This window comes from Enoplosus armatus, chromosome 13 (genome assembly GCF_043641665.1).
Source record: "Enoplosus armatus isolate fEnoArm2 chromosome 13, fEnoArm2.hap1, whole genome shotgun sequence".
Lineage (NCBI taxonomy): Eukaryota > Metazoa > Chordata > Actinopteri > Centrarchiformes > Enoplosidae > Enoplosus > Enoplosus armatus.
This window is the reverse complement of record NC_092192.1, coordinates 2,318,949-2,337,474: the sequence shown is the minus strand read 5'-3', so window position 1 is coordinate 2,337,474 and position 18,526 is coordinate 2,318,949. Positions and strand designations below refer to the sequence as shown.

The 18,526-nt window shown below is 41.7% G+C and overlaps 1 protein-coding gene across 1 annotated transcript in view; it reads right to left on the bottom strand.

Annotated features, from left to right (window-relative positions):
* Positions 1–17,901, bottom strand: part of grk6 (G protein-coupled receptor kinase 6) — a 39,370-nt gene extending 21,469 nt beyond the window's left edge. The window contains exons 1-2 of the mRNA XM_070917802.1: positions 17,742–17,901; positions 9,852–9,947 (exon numbers count right to left, since the gene is read on the bottom strand). Coding sequence (XP_070773903.1) covers positions 9,852–9,947; positions 17,742–17,793 — 148 coding nt within the window. The 5' untranslated portion in view covers positions 17,794–17,901. The remainder of the gene's footprint in view (positions 1–9,851; positions 9,948–17,741) is intronic.
* Positions 17,902–18,526: the final 625 nt, after the last annotated feature.

The following is an 18,526-nucleotide window of genomic DNA, read 5'->3' as shown; positions in this document are numbered from 1 at the left end:
CTGTGGGCCGCAGACCTTCATCAGGTGAAGTTCATACTGACAAACAGCACCGGTAACATACAGTATATATGTAAAGAGAAAGTTAGCAGTGACAAAAGGTTATCCTGTTACCACATCTAACTGAGCACGAAACACTTGTTCAGTATGTTTGTAAAACACGAAAATGCGTCAGTAAAACAACTGTACAGCATAAGAAACGTGGCTGCTGAAGAAGTGACATCAGAAATGTTTCCTGCGGACACTGAAACCGGGACCGAGCCTGAGGACCTCAACCTGAACGCAACGCAGCCGGATCCAGCTGGCGTAAAAGAGGCATTACTGCATGTTAGCCAGCTGGTCATGTCATGAGTTTATCAAGCAAATGTGCAAAATGTTCCACAAGCACATTCGAAGTTACCAGGTTCCAAAGCGACATCTTAAACCAACAGTAGTTTTTATTTTCTCCGATAATGCAACCGACAGCATCTTTTCAGACCCTCCCTGCCTGGTACAGTAATTGAGCACGACTTGGGTGGAGTGCCACTTTAATTGTTTTAAGATTCATGTCTTCTTATGGCTTTGCTGACTCACTTCCTATCGATGACACAGTGACTGATGGTAACCGATGCCTCGCTCTGTTCTGCTCTGTTTTATCCCATTTTATTGTTGTTTCTGCTCCACTTATCTCTCTTCTGTTTCGCTCTGCTACGCAGCAACGTCCTCTTTGTTCCCTTCTGTTCTACTCTAATGATCTCTTCTCTCTCCACTCGGCTCTATCGTACTTCCTACGTCCTGCTGCAAAGTGAACAGAGCAGGACGATGTGAAGCAAATGAGAGCCGAAGGCAAAAGGAACTGAAAACTGAGGAGAGAATAAAGAGAAGACAGAAGTCAAAGAAAAAGCTGAACAGAGATGTGAGATATCCGGAAGGCACCGACAAGAAAACCAAATGGCTTCAAGACTCTAATTAACATTGTTAATTGACAGTCTAGTGTCTGTAAATCCAAACCCATTCTTCTCCTCTCAAAACCATGAAAAATTAGCTTCATTACAGTTCATGAAGCTACCTGGTAGATCCCACAGCGGCTACTCATGCGTGGAACACAACATCCCCCACTTCTGGGAACTTTTCATTGTGTGGTTGTGGATCAGTGGACGTTCTAAATAGATCACTGGAGGTGTGATGCACGTGAAAGGGTCTGCAGGACTGTACATGCTGTACATCATCACACAGAGAAGTTACACAAAGAGGCCTCTGTCAGGCCTCCTGCTGGCTCCGCAGGCCTCGGGGTCCCTCAGTAAAATGATTATGCCACAGGTTTAAAACCAGATCAAAGTTTCTGCACTTCTGACTGCCTCTTTATAGAATAATTGGGGAAAGTAGGCAGAAGTAAACAAGCCAACATTATGTGCATTCTGTGCAGTAACGCTGGGGTGTATGTAAAGGGCTTTCTTTGTCTTAGCGGCGTGGCTCTAGGGGGGTCAATGTAGGTCGGTCGGCCCACTTTGGTCTTGACCGAAATATCTCAACAACTACTGGACGGATTAACATGAGATTTTGTACAGACATTCATGGTCCCCAGCAGATGAATCCTACTGACTTTGGTGATCCTGCTCTTTTTCCCTCTAGCGCCACCATGAGGTTGACATTTGTGGTTTTGATAATAGGTGATAATATGTCAGTATTGTGTTTTTTAATGAATGAATGCTCCTTTAAGTATGAAATCTAACGTTGTGTTTCTACGCAGCACTTGACAGACTTCAACTTGTCACTCGAGCGTCAGTGAGCAGATTAGTCATTAGGTTTCCTCAGTCTCTCGGTTGCTCAATACTGCTGAAGACAGAAACATATTTCTATCAAGATACATGTAAACACTCTTCTGTAGAGCTGCACCCTCAGAAGCTGAACTTTAAAGCCAGCGTGGACCTGGTTTACTGTAAGATCGAGTGTCTCTAATGGCCTGTAGATGAGCATCCAGGAGGAGGAGGAGGAGTCACCGACCAGGACATCCGACTTCACACTGACAGAAATCTAACTTTCACTGAGGAAGACTGTTGCTATTTCTCACACACCTGTCACACTCAAACACCAGCTGCCTCTTTACATGTGACTTCATACTGATCACAAATGTTGTACCTCTTTATTCACACACAGCGAATGAGTCGACACAACAGAGAAGGATTTCTCTTTTTTGGGAACGAGATTGAGAATATTGTTGGCAGAAGACTCACGGGGACATCTGCACTCAGTGGGCTGAATGATCAGCTTTTTATGTTGTAGTTAAGTGAAAATATAACAGACCCAGAAATCATTAAACGTTTTCTGAAGTTTTGATCACTGTATTTACAGTTTTGGCAGAAATGCATCTGAGCAAAGAAGAAAAATATAAGATGACAGTGATTAGACATTGTTGCTTGCGTGGTGTGTAATGATATGTGAGGTAAATGCAAGGAGAGAAGAGGAGAAAGAGAACAACCTGTTTCTGACAAACAAGGAAGTTGACAGTTTCCTGAATGTCTTTCTCAAGACTCCCTCCCACTCATGTCCTCCCTCTGGTTTCATAAAAACTGTCAACAGTCAAAAAGATCCTCAGAGCTGAATCATTACTGAGCTCTTCTCTATATCTTAGCAGTTATCTTATATCCATTTCTCACTCTCTCACTTTCCTTTTCGTCACATTTATCAGTATTTCTACTCCTCCCCTCCCTGGCACATCAGCTTTTCAAAGCATATGTGGTTTAGCGCAGCTGCATGTTGAACTTCCTGCCTCCGTGTGTCACACCGTCTGTGAGACAGCATGTTTGACTGAACTCATTCAAATCACGGCTTATTTGCATCACACCTTTCAGGAAAGACGTAGCTCTTTTGTGAAGGTTTCCTGGAAAAAAAAAAACATCTGCTGTGAGCGCCCACTGCTTCAACCAAACTTCATTTTACAAACAGCACATTTTAGCATCAGCAGGGACCGTTTCTGCCCTGTCCGAATCCTGGGAGTTAAATCAGGAACTGAATCAGGATGTAAACGTCCGTTTGTCATTTCACCACGTCTGAAGAGCTGCGAACATTAGGTAACTTAGGCAACTGACGACGGTTTAAAACATCATTTCAGCACGCGATGACGTAACAACACAGCGTGATTGTTTTTTGTCTCTGGCTGTTGCTCGACTGTGAGACATATGAATACATGTTGGAAACGAGTATTTCCTAAATTGGCTTCTTAACTTTGTTTAAGTGCTAATAACGTTACAAGACGTTCCTCCTCACAATGACTCTAGTGACAAATGGTCCGTGCTTACAGCTTGAATGACGCTGTGCACATGTGGTAGCAGCCTGGAAGCTTGTGCTGGACAGTCAGAGAGGTTCAGTACTGTAAACTTTAGCGCAGGGGTCCCAGGGTCAGGGGCCAGATCGGGCCTGCGAGACAACGTCATAAAGGCCTCCACATGTTTAGAATTTACTGTGAATTCACTGCAAATGCTACTAATTTTTCCACAGGCTTTGATTTTTTGATTTACCACTCTCAAATACTGATATTGGTCTGTACTCATGTCTTCACCCCTTTCAGAGGGTAACCCATTTTAATGTTGTAGTTGGTTGAGATGGAGCTGATTTCAACCACTTTAAATACTGCTGGGTAGTTTCATTGCTTACAGTCCATCATATTTTATTGATGGATCGTGTGTTTTGTATGTTAAACTTGAAACTATAACTGTAGTGGAGCGAAATAAGACTAAGAATCTACTGTATGCTCTGAGAAGTATGAGTACCTCAAAATCACAACTAAGCACAGTTCTTGAGTAAATGTATGTACTTACTTTCCTTCTCTGCTTTTAGGCAGCAGAATATGACCAAGTACTAAAAATAGGACCAGGTTCAAAATGAAACGAATTTCTTGAATTCTTCACGAGTTCTTTTGTTCCTGCAGTGTAAAAGGGCTATTACTTCCTGGTTTACTTCCTGTACTTATTTCCTGGGACTAATTGGTGGAAAAGCCCCAACAAACACCAGCTCAAACCATCCGCCTGGTTTTGATCCCGACCAGCCTCTCAGTCACCACGCTGCTCCTCAAGGCAGTATGGGTTTTATCAGAGGTCGTCATCAGCTGGGCCTCAGTGCTTCTTCTTTAATGGAGGTCTTCCTTACAATGAGGCCTGTGTGTTTACTCTGGCAGGCCTGGGATCCATGTATGGATGTATACTTTGAACATGCTGTGTGCAGTGACACTACCTCCATACACACACTCACCACCAATGGATGGGAACTCTGCTGTAAACATCATGACAGTGGTAATATTTCCCATCATGCCAACATCACATGTTGCTATAGTTAACCCTCAGGGCAGGTCAAACCACTCTGTGGGTTTACAGCAGAACACGAACACACACACACACACACACACACACACTGAGTGCATTTTGAGAAAAATATCCAATAGCGATTTCTCTGACCAATTTTGGTGTTTAATTGTGATTATTTCTAGAGATGTACCTGTATTTGTGGTCTTAAAGTAAAGTGTCAAGCATAATCACACATTTTCACACAAACCTAGAAATTCCACCCATATGTGACCATGGGCATTAATCTGTTGCTCCAACAGCCTCCACTCTTCTGGTTTCCCACCAGATGTTGAACCTGCTGCAGGGATTTGCTCCCATTCAGCCGCAAGAGCATCAGTAAGGTCCAACACTGATGTTAGGTGATGAGGTCTGGTTCGCAGTCTGCGTTCCAGTTCATCCCAAAGGTGTTGGATGGGGTTGAGGTCAGGGCTTTGAGCAGACCAGTCAAGTTCCTCCACACCAAACTTTGAAAACCATTTCTTTATGGAGCTGGCTTTGCAGACGGGGGACATTGTCAAGTTCAGTATCGTTGTGATTTCCCTTCACTGGATCCAAAACTAAGAAAAGCAGACCTAAAAGTACACTAAACATGCCCAACAGTATTTGTATACTTGACAGTAATTCAATACTAACAAGAAGCCTAACAATGTTGACAGCTCTAGACTTGGACAAACGTTAGCATCACAGACTGACAGGACAAACTGCTCCACATGCCCGAACCAGATTCACTGATTTTGAGGATAAACTTAAAAAAAAAAAGATATCATTTGTCAAAATTCTACATTTTTGTTCTTGTCAAAAAAAATCACATAAAAAGACCCCAAAACACATCAATGAGCCACACTGTGTTACTGGGTGAACACACACGCTGTAGTTTATTTTGACTCAGTCCCACATACCATGCACCTAATGTGGATTCATCCGCCGCTGAAAATAGTCCCCAACAAATGCATAATGATAATGATTTATAGATCAACACCAACCTTATCCTTTAAACAGGAGACCCCGACTGCCATTCCCTCTCCAGCAGCTGTCAGTTATTTACACTCAACAACTCCTGAGCTAGCTGCCAGTCAGCTGTCTGAAAACCACCAGAGGTGATCAGCAAGATCAGACAGCAGAAAGACAAAGTCCGCTCTCTCATCTGAAACAACAAAATTACGAACCTCTTGTTGATGAAATCCTTTTTGGCCGAGTGTAAACACAGACAGATATCAACCAGACAACAGCCATGAGTATATTTTTAGCTGCAGCTGACCAAATGTGGTGAAGACCTCATAGCCATAACCTCTTAGAATCAAAAAATAATGTAAACTCGATCTTGATATAAACATGATTAACTGCACACACACACACACACACACACACACCAAGGTGTGAGACATCCGGTAGAAAAGAAACATCTGACGATGACAAACAACGAGCCACAGAGGACACGTTGTGTGTAGTTCACAGGGTCATCACCAGAACTCGGTGCTCCGGGCGAGGGGAGATTGTGGATAAGTGGGAATTCGCAGTGGAAATAGAAACACCGTCAGCACAGAACAGAATCATCTCTTTGTCCCAAATCCAGAGATTAAAGACCAAATACAGTTCTTGCTATTAGTGTAGAAAAAAAACACAAGACCAACTTGTGTAATCTTAACAAATATAAATTCCCCCTCTGGAGACGTCCCGACACTCACATTACTTATATCGCTGTAAACTCTGCATCTCATTGATGTAGCTCTAGTAAAGTCCCAAACTGATCTGCAGGATCAGAGGCCTGTTGGGGGGTCGCCCATCACCATCTCCAGCCCTCAAACCGAAGCAACAGTCGCTGAACATGATCCCCCGCTGGCTTCTCACAGTTTCTGTCCTCGGTCTCTCCATCAGGCTGCTGCTCACTTCCTGGCTGTGGTGAGATAAATCCAAGGTGGTACCCGCACTGCAGCCTTACCAGTGCTCTACATTACCAGAGCATGTACGGTACATTACAATACTCAATAAGTTATACAATGACACACAGCAAAGACACTGAAAAATCACTGTTTAAGCCAACAGTATTCAGTTTACTGTCACACAGAGAGTCCTGGAACTAGAAACATTTAGAGAAAATGATTTCTGGCAGCCTTCACTTCACAGTGTAGAGTAGATGGAGATAATATACACCCTCAAAATTAGTTCTTCAGAGACACCACAGATGGGACAGCTTTGTCTTGTCCCTGCACTTTCACCCCCCTCCTATCCTGACTGTCTATCTGCGCTCTTCTATCTGCTCTGGTATCATAAACTCTGGGCTCTGTCTCCAGTCTGTTAAAATGAAAGTAACCATACTGCTGGTTGAAACAGCAAAAACACACGTCTGCTTCCTCTTTCTGCACCGGACACGGTTTCCTTTGTGGTGCCACTTGAGCAAGATTAGTTTTTTGGTTGTTTTTGTTTTTTACAGCCCACATTCAGAGTTCTCATGTCCTGAAACTGGATCAATGATCTGCTCGGTATGAAAGGAGTGAAGTTAGGACAGAGTTTAGCTGCTTGCCTGTAAGTGTGACACGTGTACGCACATGACAAAGCAGCTGAGGATCCTGAGATTATCTTTGGGTGAAAGTCAAAACAGAAGTTACAACATCGCTCTGTCCATTCTGTCCACGTGTTGGACAGGAAGCAGTGCAAAACTCACAATTACAAAAGACGCACAATATTAGTGAATCCTGCACCAAATCAAAAATACCAGCAACCGGCTTTAGAAATTATGAATTGATGGGTACATTTTAAAACATATATACATTAAGTGCTGGTTTGGGTCCAGAGTTGTGTCGTATGCCATTATTGAAAAGTTCGCTTGTAAACTTAGATAGATCCTTACGAGCTGCTGACGTTTCTTACTGTATTTTCTGCTTCATTCAGCTTTCACATGGAAGTTGAGCGAAACAGTTCTGAAATAGTAGTTCAGGGCAATAAGGCCATAATAGAATCTCAGGATGACTACAACATATTTTAAAGGATGTGTAAGACAGTTGAGCTATGCTAAGATAGACAGTATGTATAACACATGTCACGATTTCTGCAGACAACTGGCTAGCTAGTGTTTGCTACTCAGCAGGTAGAGGTTAACTTAAAGAAGTAGGAACGATACCTCGTCAACAAACACAAACAGAGCTCAGATCAGTGAGTCTTTTTTCAGTCTGCCCCTCTCATGGATGAACCACTGAAGCCACCGGGAGTCACGATGGTGGGAGTGCATTTAGTGTAACTATTCATGTCATAGTTTACATGTTGTGTGGCGGACAGCTAATGTAGCCAGCTATCATCTATGTTAACTAAAACTGACCTATATGTTCATAAGTGATAAATCCCTTTTCATGATGCAGACATTTTACACATCGTGCAAAAACAAAACATTTAATTTATTGAATTCATTCGGTACATCGATCAGCGCTAGTTCAGTGATTCCTTAACGCTTTCCGCCTGTTTGTAGAACTTTTTTTTTTTACTCATTCAGGTCAGCGGGTGACAACGGTTGATTGATCAATCACATAGTACTACTTGCTTTGTGGTAAGTAATCCAGCCAGCAGCGTCTGACTTCCTAAAAGTTATAAAAAGTAGAGGCACTCCATCAGTGCCTGTCAGGTGAGGATGTGAGAGAATACACCTCAGAGCACCATCAGCGCTGCAGCTCAAACACCAGGATGAAGTTAATCAGCATAATCAACTCCATCTGCTCACAACGACCACCAGATGACGAGGAAGTTCTGGAAAAAGCGAGTGAGCAGTCATTTTAGATTTTATTTTTATATTGGAAGTTTCTTTGTCAGGACAGGTAGTGCTATTGTTTCTGACATTTTGGTAAATGCGTTTATTTTCTTTCTTGCAGAGAGTTATATGAGAAGATCGACACCACCCTCATGTCTGTAGGCTGAGTATGAATCTACAGCCAGCAGCCGGTTAGCTTAGATTAGCATAGCGACTAGAAGCAGGTGGAAACAGCAGGCCAGGCCCTGTCCACAGTGAAGAAATACACCCACCAACACCTCTAAAGCTCACTAGGCAACAGGTTCTGTCTCGTTTGTTGAATCTTGAATCACAAACAGAAACATAAAAACAACCATCTGTGGTTTTAGAGGGTATTTGTGTGCAATGTCTCCGGCTAAAGCGCAGATTGTCCGATATGGTCGGTGAGCACAGGTTTTTGGTCTCTGTACAGGCACTAATTAAGTCATAGTTATCATTGGGACTAAGAGAGTAGCAGCCATCTAGCATATGGATGAATGCACGTCTATTTTTGTACAGTGATATTAGGTCATCACTGCTACACAAAGGAAATGAAAAATCAACACTGATCATATAAACTCACTGAAACATAATACATTAATAAATACTGAAATATTACAGTATGATTAGATCATGTTTCAGTAGCCAACTCATCATCAAGTGTTTAAGTATACAGTGTGTTGTGTACTTGTTTTGAACTTCAGGGCCACCGTACCAACAGATCATGACCTTTCCTGCTGATGCTGCTGTGTGTGCCAGTAAACACAGCATGTTCTGTGAGATAATAAGAGCTTTTGATGAGCTACAACACAGAGCTATACATAGAGCCGTCCTCTGGAGTAAATTATACATTAATATCCCAGTCTGGAGGCCATGTTAGGACTTTCCCTTTACAGAGAAGAAGAACAAGAAGAGTCAGCTGCTGCCAGGAAAATTCACCTTAAAATGTCATTCCTATAATACTGTACAGCTGAGTTTTCATTAGTGGTCTGTCCATGAAGTGGGACAACACTGTAATGATGATGTACACATTCATATGCAAAATGAAGAATAATATGATAGATAGAAGAAGAATATACTCTGCTTACATTAAATCAATTTCACACACATGCTGAGGAGCCCAAAGCTTTGCATGTGTCAAGTTGCAAGGAGGTCTACTCGGGCTGAGTGATGCATGTTAGCATAATGATGTTAGCCTCACAGAGCTGCTGGCATGGCTGTCGACTCTTGGTCTTATTTTGAATCAAATGAATCATGACTTCCATTATCTATTATATATTATTATTATTATTATTATTATTATTATTATTATTGCTTTTATAAGCCTACTGTCACTGAACACTGCCCTGTTTCTGACAACTGAAAAAGGGGATCATGAATTTACTGAAGACTAGTTGCAGTTCCACATTCAAATAAACAAAAAAGTAATAATCTGCAATCTGCAGTGTTTGCTGATGACACCATCATTTTCCATTTCAATGGTCTGACTTCCAGCTGAAGGAGCCAGTTGACTTTGACAATTATAATGTATCTCTAGCAACCACAAAACAGCCAACATGCCATTTACAAACTCACGGGACTCATTATCCCACTTTATTTCTCCTCCTCACTGGAGGATCTTAGCGATATGGAGGTCTGGTGATGGCTGCGTTTGGCTGAGGGGGTCTTAAGACAGAGCAAGTTTGAATCTGTTTTAAAGGCCTCAGACTCACACAACACTAAAAAAGACCACAAAGATGTCCAGCGAGATAAAAGCAGTCTCCTGCTCGACATTATCTTACCTGTGGTTTGTCGCAGTTCTTCACACAAACTGATGTGGGGGAACTGCAGCAGCTGCTTCCACTTCTTGCTCTTTCCTTTTCTGTTCCCACCGCCTCCTGTAAAACAAACAGGTTTGGTTTTAAAACTGAAGTCCAAGAAAGAAGTTTGCTTGGGTGACAGAAAAAGATGCGCATGTAGAATAGAGTTCTGGTGGGTTAGCACTGTAGCTTTGATTTCCATCTTTTGGCTGTGTTTTAAAGTACTTGTTCTGCAGTTAAAATGTTAAAATGTCCAATACATCATTATATATGACAGTATTAGATTGTTAATACTGATTACATCAATGTCAGAGCAGCGTTTTACTGTTGTAGCTGGTCGAGATGTTTTAACTATTTTATACATAGTTAGCTAGTTTAGTCCAGTGGAGGCCAACCTACGCAGTCAACAGACAAATCTGAGGTGGTCATGAGATGATTAATGGGACAGGAAAGATGACAAAGCTCCACTACACAAATCTGTTTTTATTTTTCTGACTTTTTCTCTAGTCTTTGTTTGTTGTGAAATCCTGGATCATTTCAACAGTTACTTGTTTTGTTTTGAGGTTAAATGTCTCTTTGGTGGAACTAACAGCTCATAGACATCTGCAATGTGACAAGGGACCCCAAATAGAGGTCACAAGTCAAACATGTTGGGAAACACTGACTTCAACTTGAACAATGTATTTTATGAGCTTTATGTCAAATCTTAATTTGAAAAGTAACTATGGCTGTCAGAAAAAGTACTTGAGTAAATACACTTAGTTACTAGTTACTTAGGCCTCACCCCCAAAATGAGGACAATGAGGACCCCACTAGGTAAAACATTTGCTTTATCAAAGACTTGATATTAGATTTTAGCATTACGACTGGGTTAAAGTTATGGTGTGCCTCCAGGGAATGAATGTAAGTCAACAAAATGTCCTCACAAATATAGCAGTATATGTTTGTGTTGATTCTGCCGTTTCTCAAGAAACCGTGTACGGCTGCACCCAAAGAGCCAACGTCACTCGAGCAATCACAACAAAGCACAAAGAGAAACCAGAGGAAGTTCCTGTCCTCTGTGCGCTGGTGCTCGGGCTGCTTTCAGAAGCTGAGAGGCTCCACAGTGATGCATTCACCACACTGCAGCAACAAGAACAAGAGCCAACACGAGGATCATTGTATCACACTCAGATCTCAAGCAAGTTTCAAGTCCCTGCAAGTCCCTGAAACTATTAAATGCCTGAACAGTGAAAAAAATATAATAAATTCATATTTTTGATAATACAAAACATTCTCTGGTTTGAGCTGCTTTTCTCTCTTTTCATTGCGAACTGAATATTTTAAACGATTAGTCGGACAAAACAGGACATTTAAACTTGTGTGACACCTGAGACAGATCTATTAATGAGACAAATACAGAATATTGACAACGAAAATAATGGGAGTCGCATGTCATTGTCTGTCAAGGGCTTATGGTTTGGTTTCACAAGTAAGGGGGGGGGGGGCACAATAAAGTCTAGAAACTATAAATTGCTGTATTATACATTCACTGACGTTACTTAAAATCTCATCTGATATTTTATGACAGCTAATGATGTTTTTGAATGTTTACAGAGAGCACTGTCTTTTACTGCCTCATCATGACTGATTAATCTATCTTTATCTATCTATCTATACATTTTATAGACTAAGCAATTCTTAATTAATTAAGTCTATAAAATGTCATAAAAATAGTGAAAAACTGCCAATCACAATTTCCCCCAGTCAAAGCAACACCTTTTAAATGTCTTGTTTTGTCAAGGCAACAGTCCAAAACCCAAAGATTCAGCGTACAATGATTTCAGAATCACAATCAGAATCAGAAATACTTTATTGATCCCCGGGGGGAAATTATACAAATAACACAGAACAAATAGAGAAAAGCAGCAAATCCTCACATTAGACTAGCTGAGACAACTTGTACAGCTGTGTGCTGCTCAATCTCATCTTGTCTCCATTTCTTTGTCACTATTTTTCATTATTACTATTATAGCTAGGCAGCTGGCTATCTATGTAGAAGAACTACCAAGCTCTGATTGGTCAGTTGTTTCTGTAACCTGGGGACACAGACGTCAATGAGCACAGCACAAACTCTACTTGAAGGCTACAATCTGAGATGTGGGCAGCGATTCTGGGGTCTGGAGCGAGACTGCATGTAGCCTGAGAGGCAAAACCCAGGGCAGAAACAAAAGTCCACAAAGCTCAGTCATAACTGAAGGCGACCCAGACATCTGTACCAAGTCAAAGCTTCTCTCTGGATCTGGATTTCAGCAGTGGGACAATCAGACGTCACTGTTAAGAGAGGTTTTAGTGAGTAAACCAAACTAAAACTGTAAAAGTGGGATTTCAAAAGGTGAGGGGGCTACATTATTCCTTGTAGATTGGCCGTGCTATGAAATTTCTGGGGGACGGACTGCCCTTATTAATGCTGCAGGCTCAAACACATAGAGACACAGTGTTGAAGCTGCTGATATATTTACAGATAACAGAGTGTTGCTGTGAACACAGCAGCAGCCTCACGGTCTGTCCTCACGAGGAGAAAGTCAATACCACGCTGCAGGATTTGCTATTCAAACACGGCAAAGCAGCTGCTATTCAGATATGCCCAAATAAAAATGGATTATTATCAATGATACAATGCAAACAAGATGTTTTGTTTGTGTCCGGGAAGCAGATGATAGTATCAACCACAGAACTACCAATAAGCTGATTGATAACAGAGAAAACGAGATCCCTGATGTCATTCTGTGCATTAGTGGAAATGTAAATCAAGACAAACGGCACGAGAACACGACCTGTCAGTGAGACAGGAAGGCACTGAAACACAGATTCTCCACAAAATGATCAACATTCGTAATTAGACTGAAAGGAGTACAATTAGCTTTTAGTCAAGAGGAAGAAACCATCTCCCACACACACACACACACACACACACACACACACACACACACACACACAGACAGGGAATGAAGGTCAGAGGTGACTCCTCAACACTGCTGCTTAAGTGTCCTTCTTTAAGTTCAAAACAACAGCCTGTGAGATGATAGAGTATCTACGCCACTGAAGTTCAGCCTGACACGAGATACCACCTTAATAAAACAATGTCACACCACCCGAATGAAAGAAAAACACGTCTGTTGCTATTCCAAGAGTCCTTTTTCCTATCAGTTTAGTTACTGAAAGAAGTTCTGTTTACATCCAGTGTTACTCACATGGTGTGTGTCTTACAAACACGACTGTGTTCATTATCAATTAATCTGCCAGTTATTTTCTCCATGAATCAAATAGTTGTTTGGTCTATAAAACATCATAAAATACTGAAAAATGTACATTATAATTCCCCAGAGAACAAAATCTAAAGATATTCAGTTTACTGTGAGGTGAAACGAGCAAAAGCAGCAAATCTTGGGGACTTTTTCTTGGAAATTGACTTGATTCATTGATCAAAATCATTATCACCATTAATGAACTAGTCATTGCAGCTCTGGTTGAAAGCATTTGCAAAGCCGCTTTCTTTTTACATTTTAAACTGGGCACTGTTTACATCCATAATTGCTAGCTAGCAGTCTTTTCTTCACATTCTCGTGCACGGACAAACAAACAGGGACTCACTGGTGAAAACATGGCTCTATAGCGCTGCTGGTGCTCAAAAACTCCACAGGGCACCTTTAAATTCACCACTACGTCATGAACGTGTGATTATTGGATGTTTTCTGTTAATCAGAACTAAAGACCAGACCTGTTAGTTTTATAAATGATTGTAAATCAAAGTAAACTAGCTCAAATAAATCACATACTGCATATGATGATTCTTTAGGTGCAGAAGTTAGAAACAGAAGCTGTAGGACATCCTGGACAGTGTCACAAACTTTCTCGCGAGATTTGGAAACTTTTAAGAAGCCTTTAGTGATTCTTGGAACAAATCCAATAACTTAACTCCTCTCCCTTGAAGAGAGTCTCTATATATTTATATATTTAGTGAACGAGCGCTCATGTTGTGGCTCTCTGGACCAACGTTCAGTCGACCAATCAGGAGCTGTGCATGTGCGTACCTAACAACCAATCACTGATCCTCTCATTTGTCAGGCGAACTCTCTGGATCCTCTCCATTCATGACACTTCAGTTCCACAGTATTCACAAATAAAATATACATTGAAAAGCTTTTGAAATTAGAGGTAAATTTAGATGCATATTGATGAGATGATGATTAGAAATAATATCTAATAATAAAGCTAATTAGAGTCCGTTTAGCCAGGCTTGCATACATGTAAATAGATTATCGTAATAAACGTGACCTAGCGACTTTTCAAGCAGGCTCAAACTACTTTCCATTGAAGATGGTTGCCAACGCTGGTCCAGGATCAGGCTCAGTGGTCTAAAGCCTGCACCATGTTAATGTGCAGTCGGCAGTTTAAACCCAGGAGATCTATCACACGTCCCCATCTGTGTCTCTACTTTGACGTCTTCAAGCAGAAGCAGAAAAATGACATGTTCTATGAACAGTATTTTTCTTTCCTGAAGCATAATATGATACATCAGCTGATAGTTGAATGTTAAAGAGTGAAACATGGTCAGGGGGCAACTTACGATTTTCACTATTGATGGATGTATTGACAATATATTTTGTCCTCAGGGAGCAACGACACCCACTGACTGATGTCTTCTGGGACATCTTCATCAGCTTCCTGCCGTCCTTCATGTCAAACACCACCTCCTTTACATTAACAAGCCTCTGATTGAGAGCCTCAATAGCGTGAAATGACAGAGAACTTGAGAAACTCTTCACTTCCTGCAGCTGCGTTTCAGGATAAAAGCATAGCAGGGAAGAGAATTACTTTTACTGTGAAGTAGCCACAGGAAATCTTCAGTCGTGTAATCAAACAAGCTATGTTTTCTTCCTGTGCCATTTCTAAATGATAAGAGAGGGTCAGTGCCATTATACAAGAGTTCCAAAGTGGATAAAACTATTAAACAACAGCTAACAGACTGCTCTACACATCGGTAATTTGTGTGCTGCTGCACATACTGTAAAAACGACCTAGATGAACATTCAGCTCCTCTTTCTCACTGGACACTGTTTTGAGAGGCTTTAGTGAGTAGTAGTTTAAAGTGGAGGGCACAAAAACAAGTTGTTGACAAGTGAAGGGGACATGCCCGAAGTTCAATCAGGCATCTGTAGAAGTGACATTAGTTCATAATACAACTGAGAACATGACTGATAAAAGCAAAGAACTTAAATTGAGGCGTAAGGTAATGGTCATTTTTACTATTAATGTCTCGAGGATTTTAAAAAGTCAAGACTGAAATATAAATTCCCTCTCTCATCCCCTTGCTTTTATTCACATTAGTGTGCACTGCTGGTGTCACACTCCATGGTTCTTGGTCACTGACGTTCAAACTGTTTCCTCTCTCCCTGCCATTTGCAGCCATCAACTCCACCCAAAAACTTTGACATCCACAAGAAATTAACCATCACAGAGGAAGAAATCCATCAAAGAAGAGACAGAGAGACCTTTTGTCTTGTGATGAAGTGTAGTTAGTTGTAATACAAGTATAGTTAATTGTGATGAATTAGACCGTGAGATCACGACATTCATCTTCTCATGACCCTCTGCAGATGACTTTCCAGCAGCTTTCAGGCCTCTGCAATTTGATTTCCACAGTGAAATTAACTGGAACGGAAATCAGTGCTTTGGAAAATCAGCGGTAATGTGAAGTATAAGCAGATTTAGTAAGTTAGCAAGTTCAGTCAAAGCAACAGGAGTTGAGATATCACTCAATGAAACACAGGCTGAAACTGACAAAGAGCTTTTATTAAAACCAAGAACCGTCTAATCAAAGAATAAGAGAACAATCCTGTAAATTGGCCGAACGTTCGATCACTCTTTGCTAGCCTCTGAAACTCAATGTGTTTTAGACGAGAGGTACTCCGATTTGAATGAATTTCACATGAAGTCAAATTCAAATTCATGGTTTGAGAACAACATGTTGCTGCTAGCATTGGCATACATGCTTTAGACTTTATTCCATGATGAAACTACTTCAGCCTCTACTATGGGTCAAGCTCCAAAAACACTAGATACAATTTCCATAACGCAACGTAATAATGTCTTTCATTAGACCAACACTGCCTCTTCAATGTCCACTTCTTTAAAAACCCAGCACCTCCAGATAGTAGCAGGCTTTCAGCTAAAATTTTAACTCTCAAGCCTGAGCCGAGAGACTTTATGACATACAGTGATCAGCGTTATTTCTTTTCAAAATTTGGAAAGCTGTGAAATCTGGGGAGTGCCCCTTTTACATGATTATTTGCTGGCATCATCTGGTTGCATAACTGTCTCTGCAGTGCCCTGACATGTTGCTAAACTTCCTTCAAACTAATGCGTCTTTGAATATTAGCAAATGTGTCTTTTTATACCTGAATCAAACTGATAAATGGGCTAAAGTAATGATGATGATGATACAACACAATGATAAAAGAACACCTTGTTTGGGCTCCAGAGGGGTCAGAGGTCAAGGCCTGCCTGGTGCTGGGAGATATGGTGCCTTGCTCAAGGGCACTTCAGCTGGGCAGATGGGTGCCAACACAGAGGCCTGAGTCCTGGTCCTCTACAAGCACAATAGATAAGCTGAATTGAGCAGATAAGCTCCCAGTGTGGGATCATGACACTCATCTTCTCATGTCCCTCTGCAGACGGCATTAGGATTATGTTGGCAGTGACTCACCACAACCTTTGTGTTTTGATGATATTGCCATTGTTCACAATAAGATGTCTGTTTATAATTTATACTGTAAGTGTTTTCATGCACAAGAGCCACAGAACAGACAGTAGGCCTACCAGTGTTGGAAAAATGTAGCACTTGTTCTGCCTACATTTGCATTTCAGCCGTTTAGCTGACCTACTAACCTGGAGTGAGCCCACGGGTCCCGCAGTCTAGACTGCATGACAAATAAAAGCCATTTTAACAGGAAGACTAAAAAGCTAAAAACCATAAATTTCAATTCTGTGCACCAAGTGCAAGCCTTGTACAGCACGGCTGCTTTGCCTCAACATCCTGTTTCGCAAACCACAGGACGATGCTGCAACATCAGCAAGGGAAACCCGATGTGTCGCTGCAGTCACATTTCACAGTTTCAACCCCTTCCGGACCTCTCACACTTCACGTTCAATGTACAGAATCAGAGCCGAGACAAACTTGTTATAAAAATACTGCAATTTCACGCGCCCTTTCATTACAACTGTGTCCGTTCACTGTAAACAAGGCACACAACAATACTGACAGCGTTAAGTCTCTGGGATCCACTCTTTAATTCGGCATACACTAATAAACACTGCTTCATTTCAATCAATATTAAACTGTATGTGACTAGCTTCGCATCCCCACAAGACTCACTGTGAACGTGGTTAACCTAGCGTATTAACGTACAACAGTGTTATTGAGTGTTTACAGTGAGCACCCTCCACAAGGAAGGCATATATTTGATATCGCAATAAAGCGATTTACTAAAACAATTTCCAAGCCGAATTGGCCCCTGTTTGCTAAGGAGTTGGACACGGTCTTCACTCGGGTTAAAACACGTATGTACGTTCACGGACAAGCCAGAAAACTTTAAATTGTTAAAGTTGAAAATGGAGTTCAGCACGTCGTTCTATCCACTCGAGAGAACGGCGCGTATTTTAGGTAATATCCTGAACCTCATCATCAAAAGATTTGATCACCGGCCAAGAGGAAGTGCAGTAACAGTTCATATCACCCGTGTCCGGGGCATCCCCCCTGCCGTTGGACCGCTGCTGTGTCGGTAAGGTACCGGGAGAGAGGAGCTGTCAAACCGCCATCTCCATCCTTACCTTCCCGTGCTTTCAGCAGCACCGTGTTGGCTACGATGTTCTCCAGCTCCATGTTGATGCTGTCTGGGGTTACAGCAGCAGCAGCAGACGGGGCTCCTGGTCCCCCCCACCCCCCGGCGACTTCAAGCTCAGTTTATCCTCCTTAAACACCGTCCACCACCTCCTCCCACCGTCCAGCCAAGGAGGAAAAATTAACCCTCCGTTTCTGCTTTCACACAGTCCTGTCCGGTAACAGTCCGCACCCCTCCTCTGCCCTGTCTCCTCCTCTTTCTTCTCCTCCTCTTTCTCCTCCTCCTCCTCCTCCCCCCTCAGTCTCCCCGCCCTGAAGCTGCTGTCAGAGATAAGGAGAAACTCCGACTTCTCACTCTGTTGTAAAAATGCCGTTTAATAAAAGACAACAGAAGAGAGGTATCACTCTGCTCGGACTTCCCGCCTCGTTTTTAAGCTAGCTCCACAGTGTATTTTGCTATAGATGATTTATTTCACCTTAAAAGCTAAAACATGACACATCTAAAGTTAAATCAGTATCTTCTAGGCTACAGTGCTGGATAGCAGCCTTACTATGATCAGTTCTGTATTTTAACCTGATTAAATGATCGTTAGCATTCAAAAAAGTACAACTGCCTTGATGGGAGGCTATAGCTAGCTGTAGCTGCTGAATGCTAGTGAAATGATTGTATTTATCTTGGTTAAATGACATGGTTCTCAAATGTTACTATGCAGTACAGTGGAAGATAAACATTAAGCTAAGCATATGAACAGAAACCTCCAGTACTGTTAGTGAC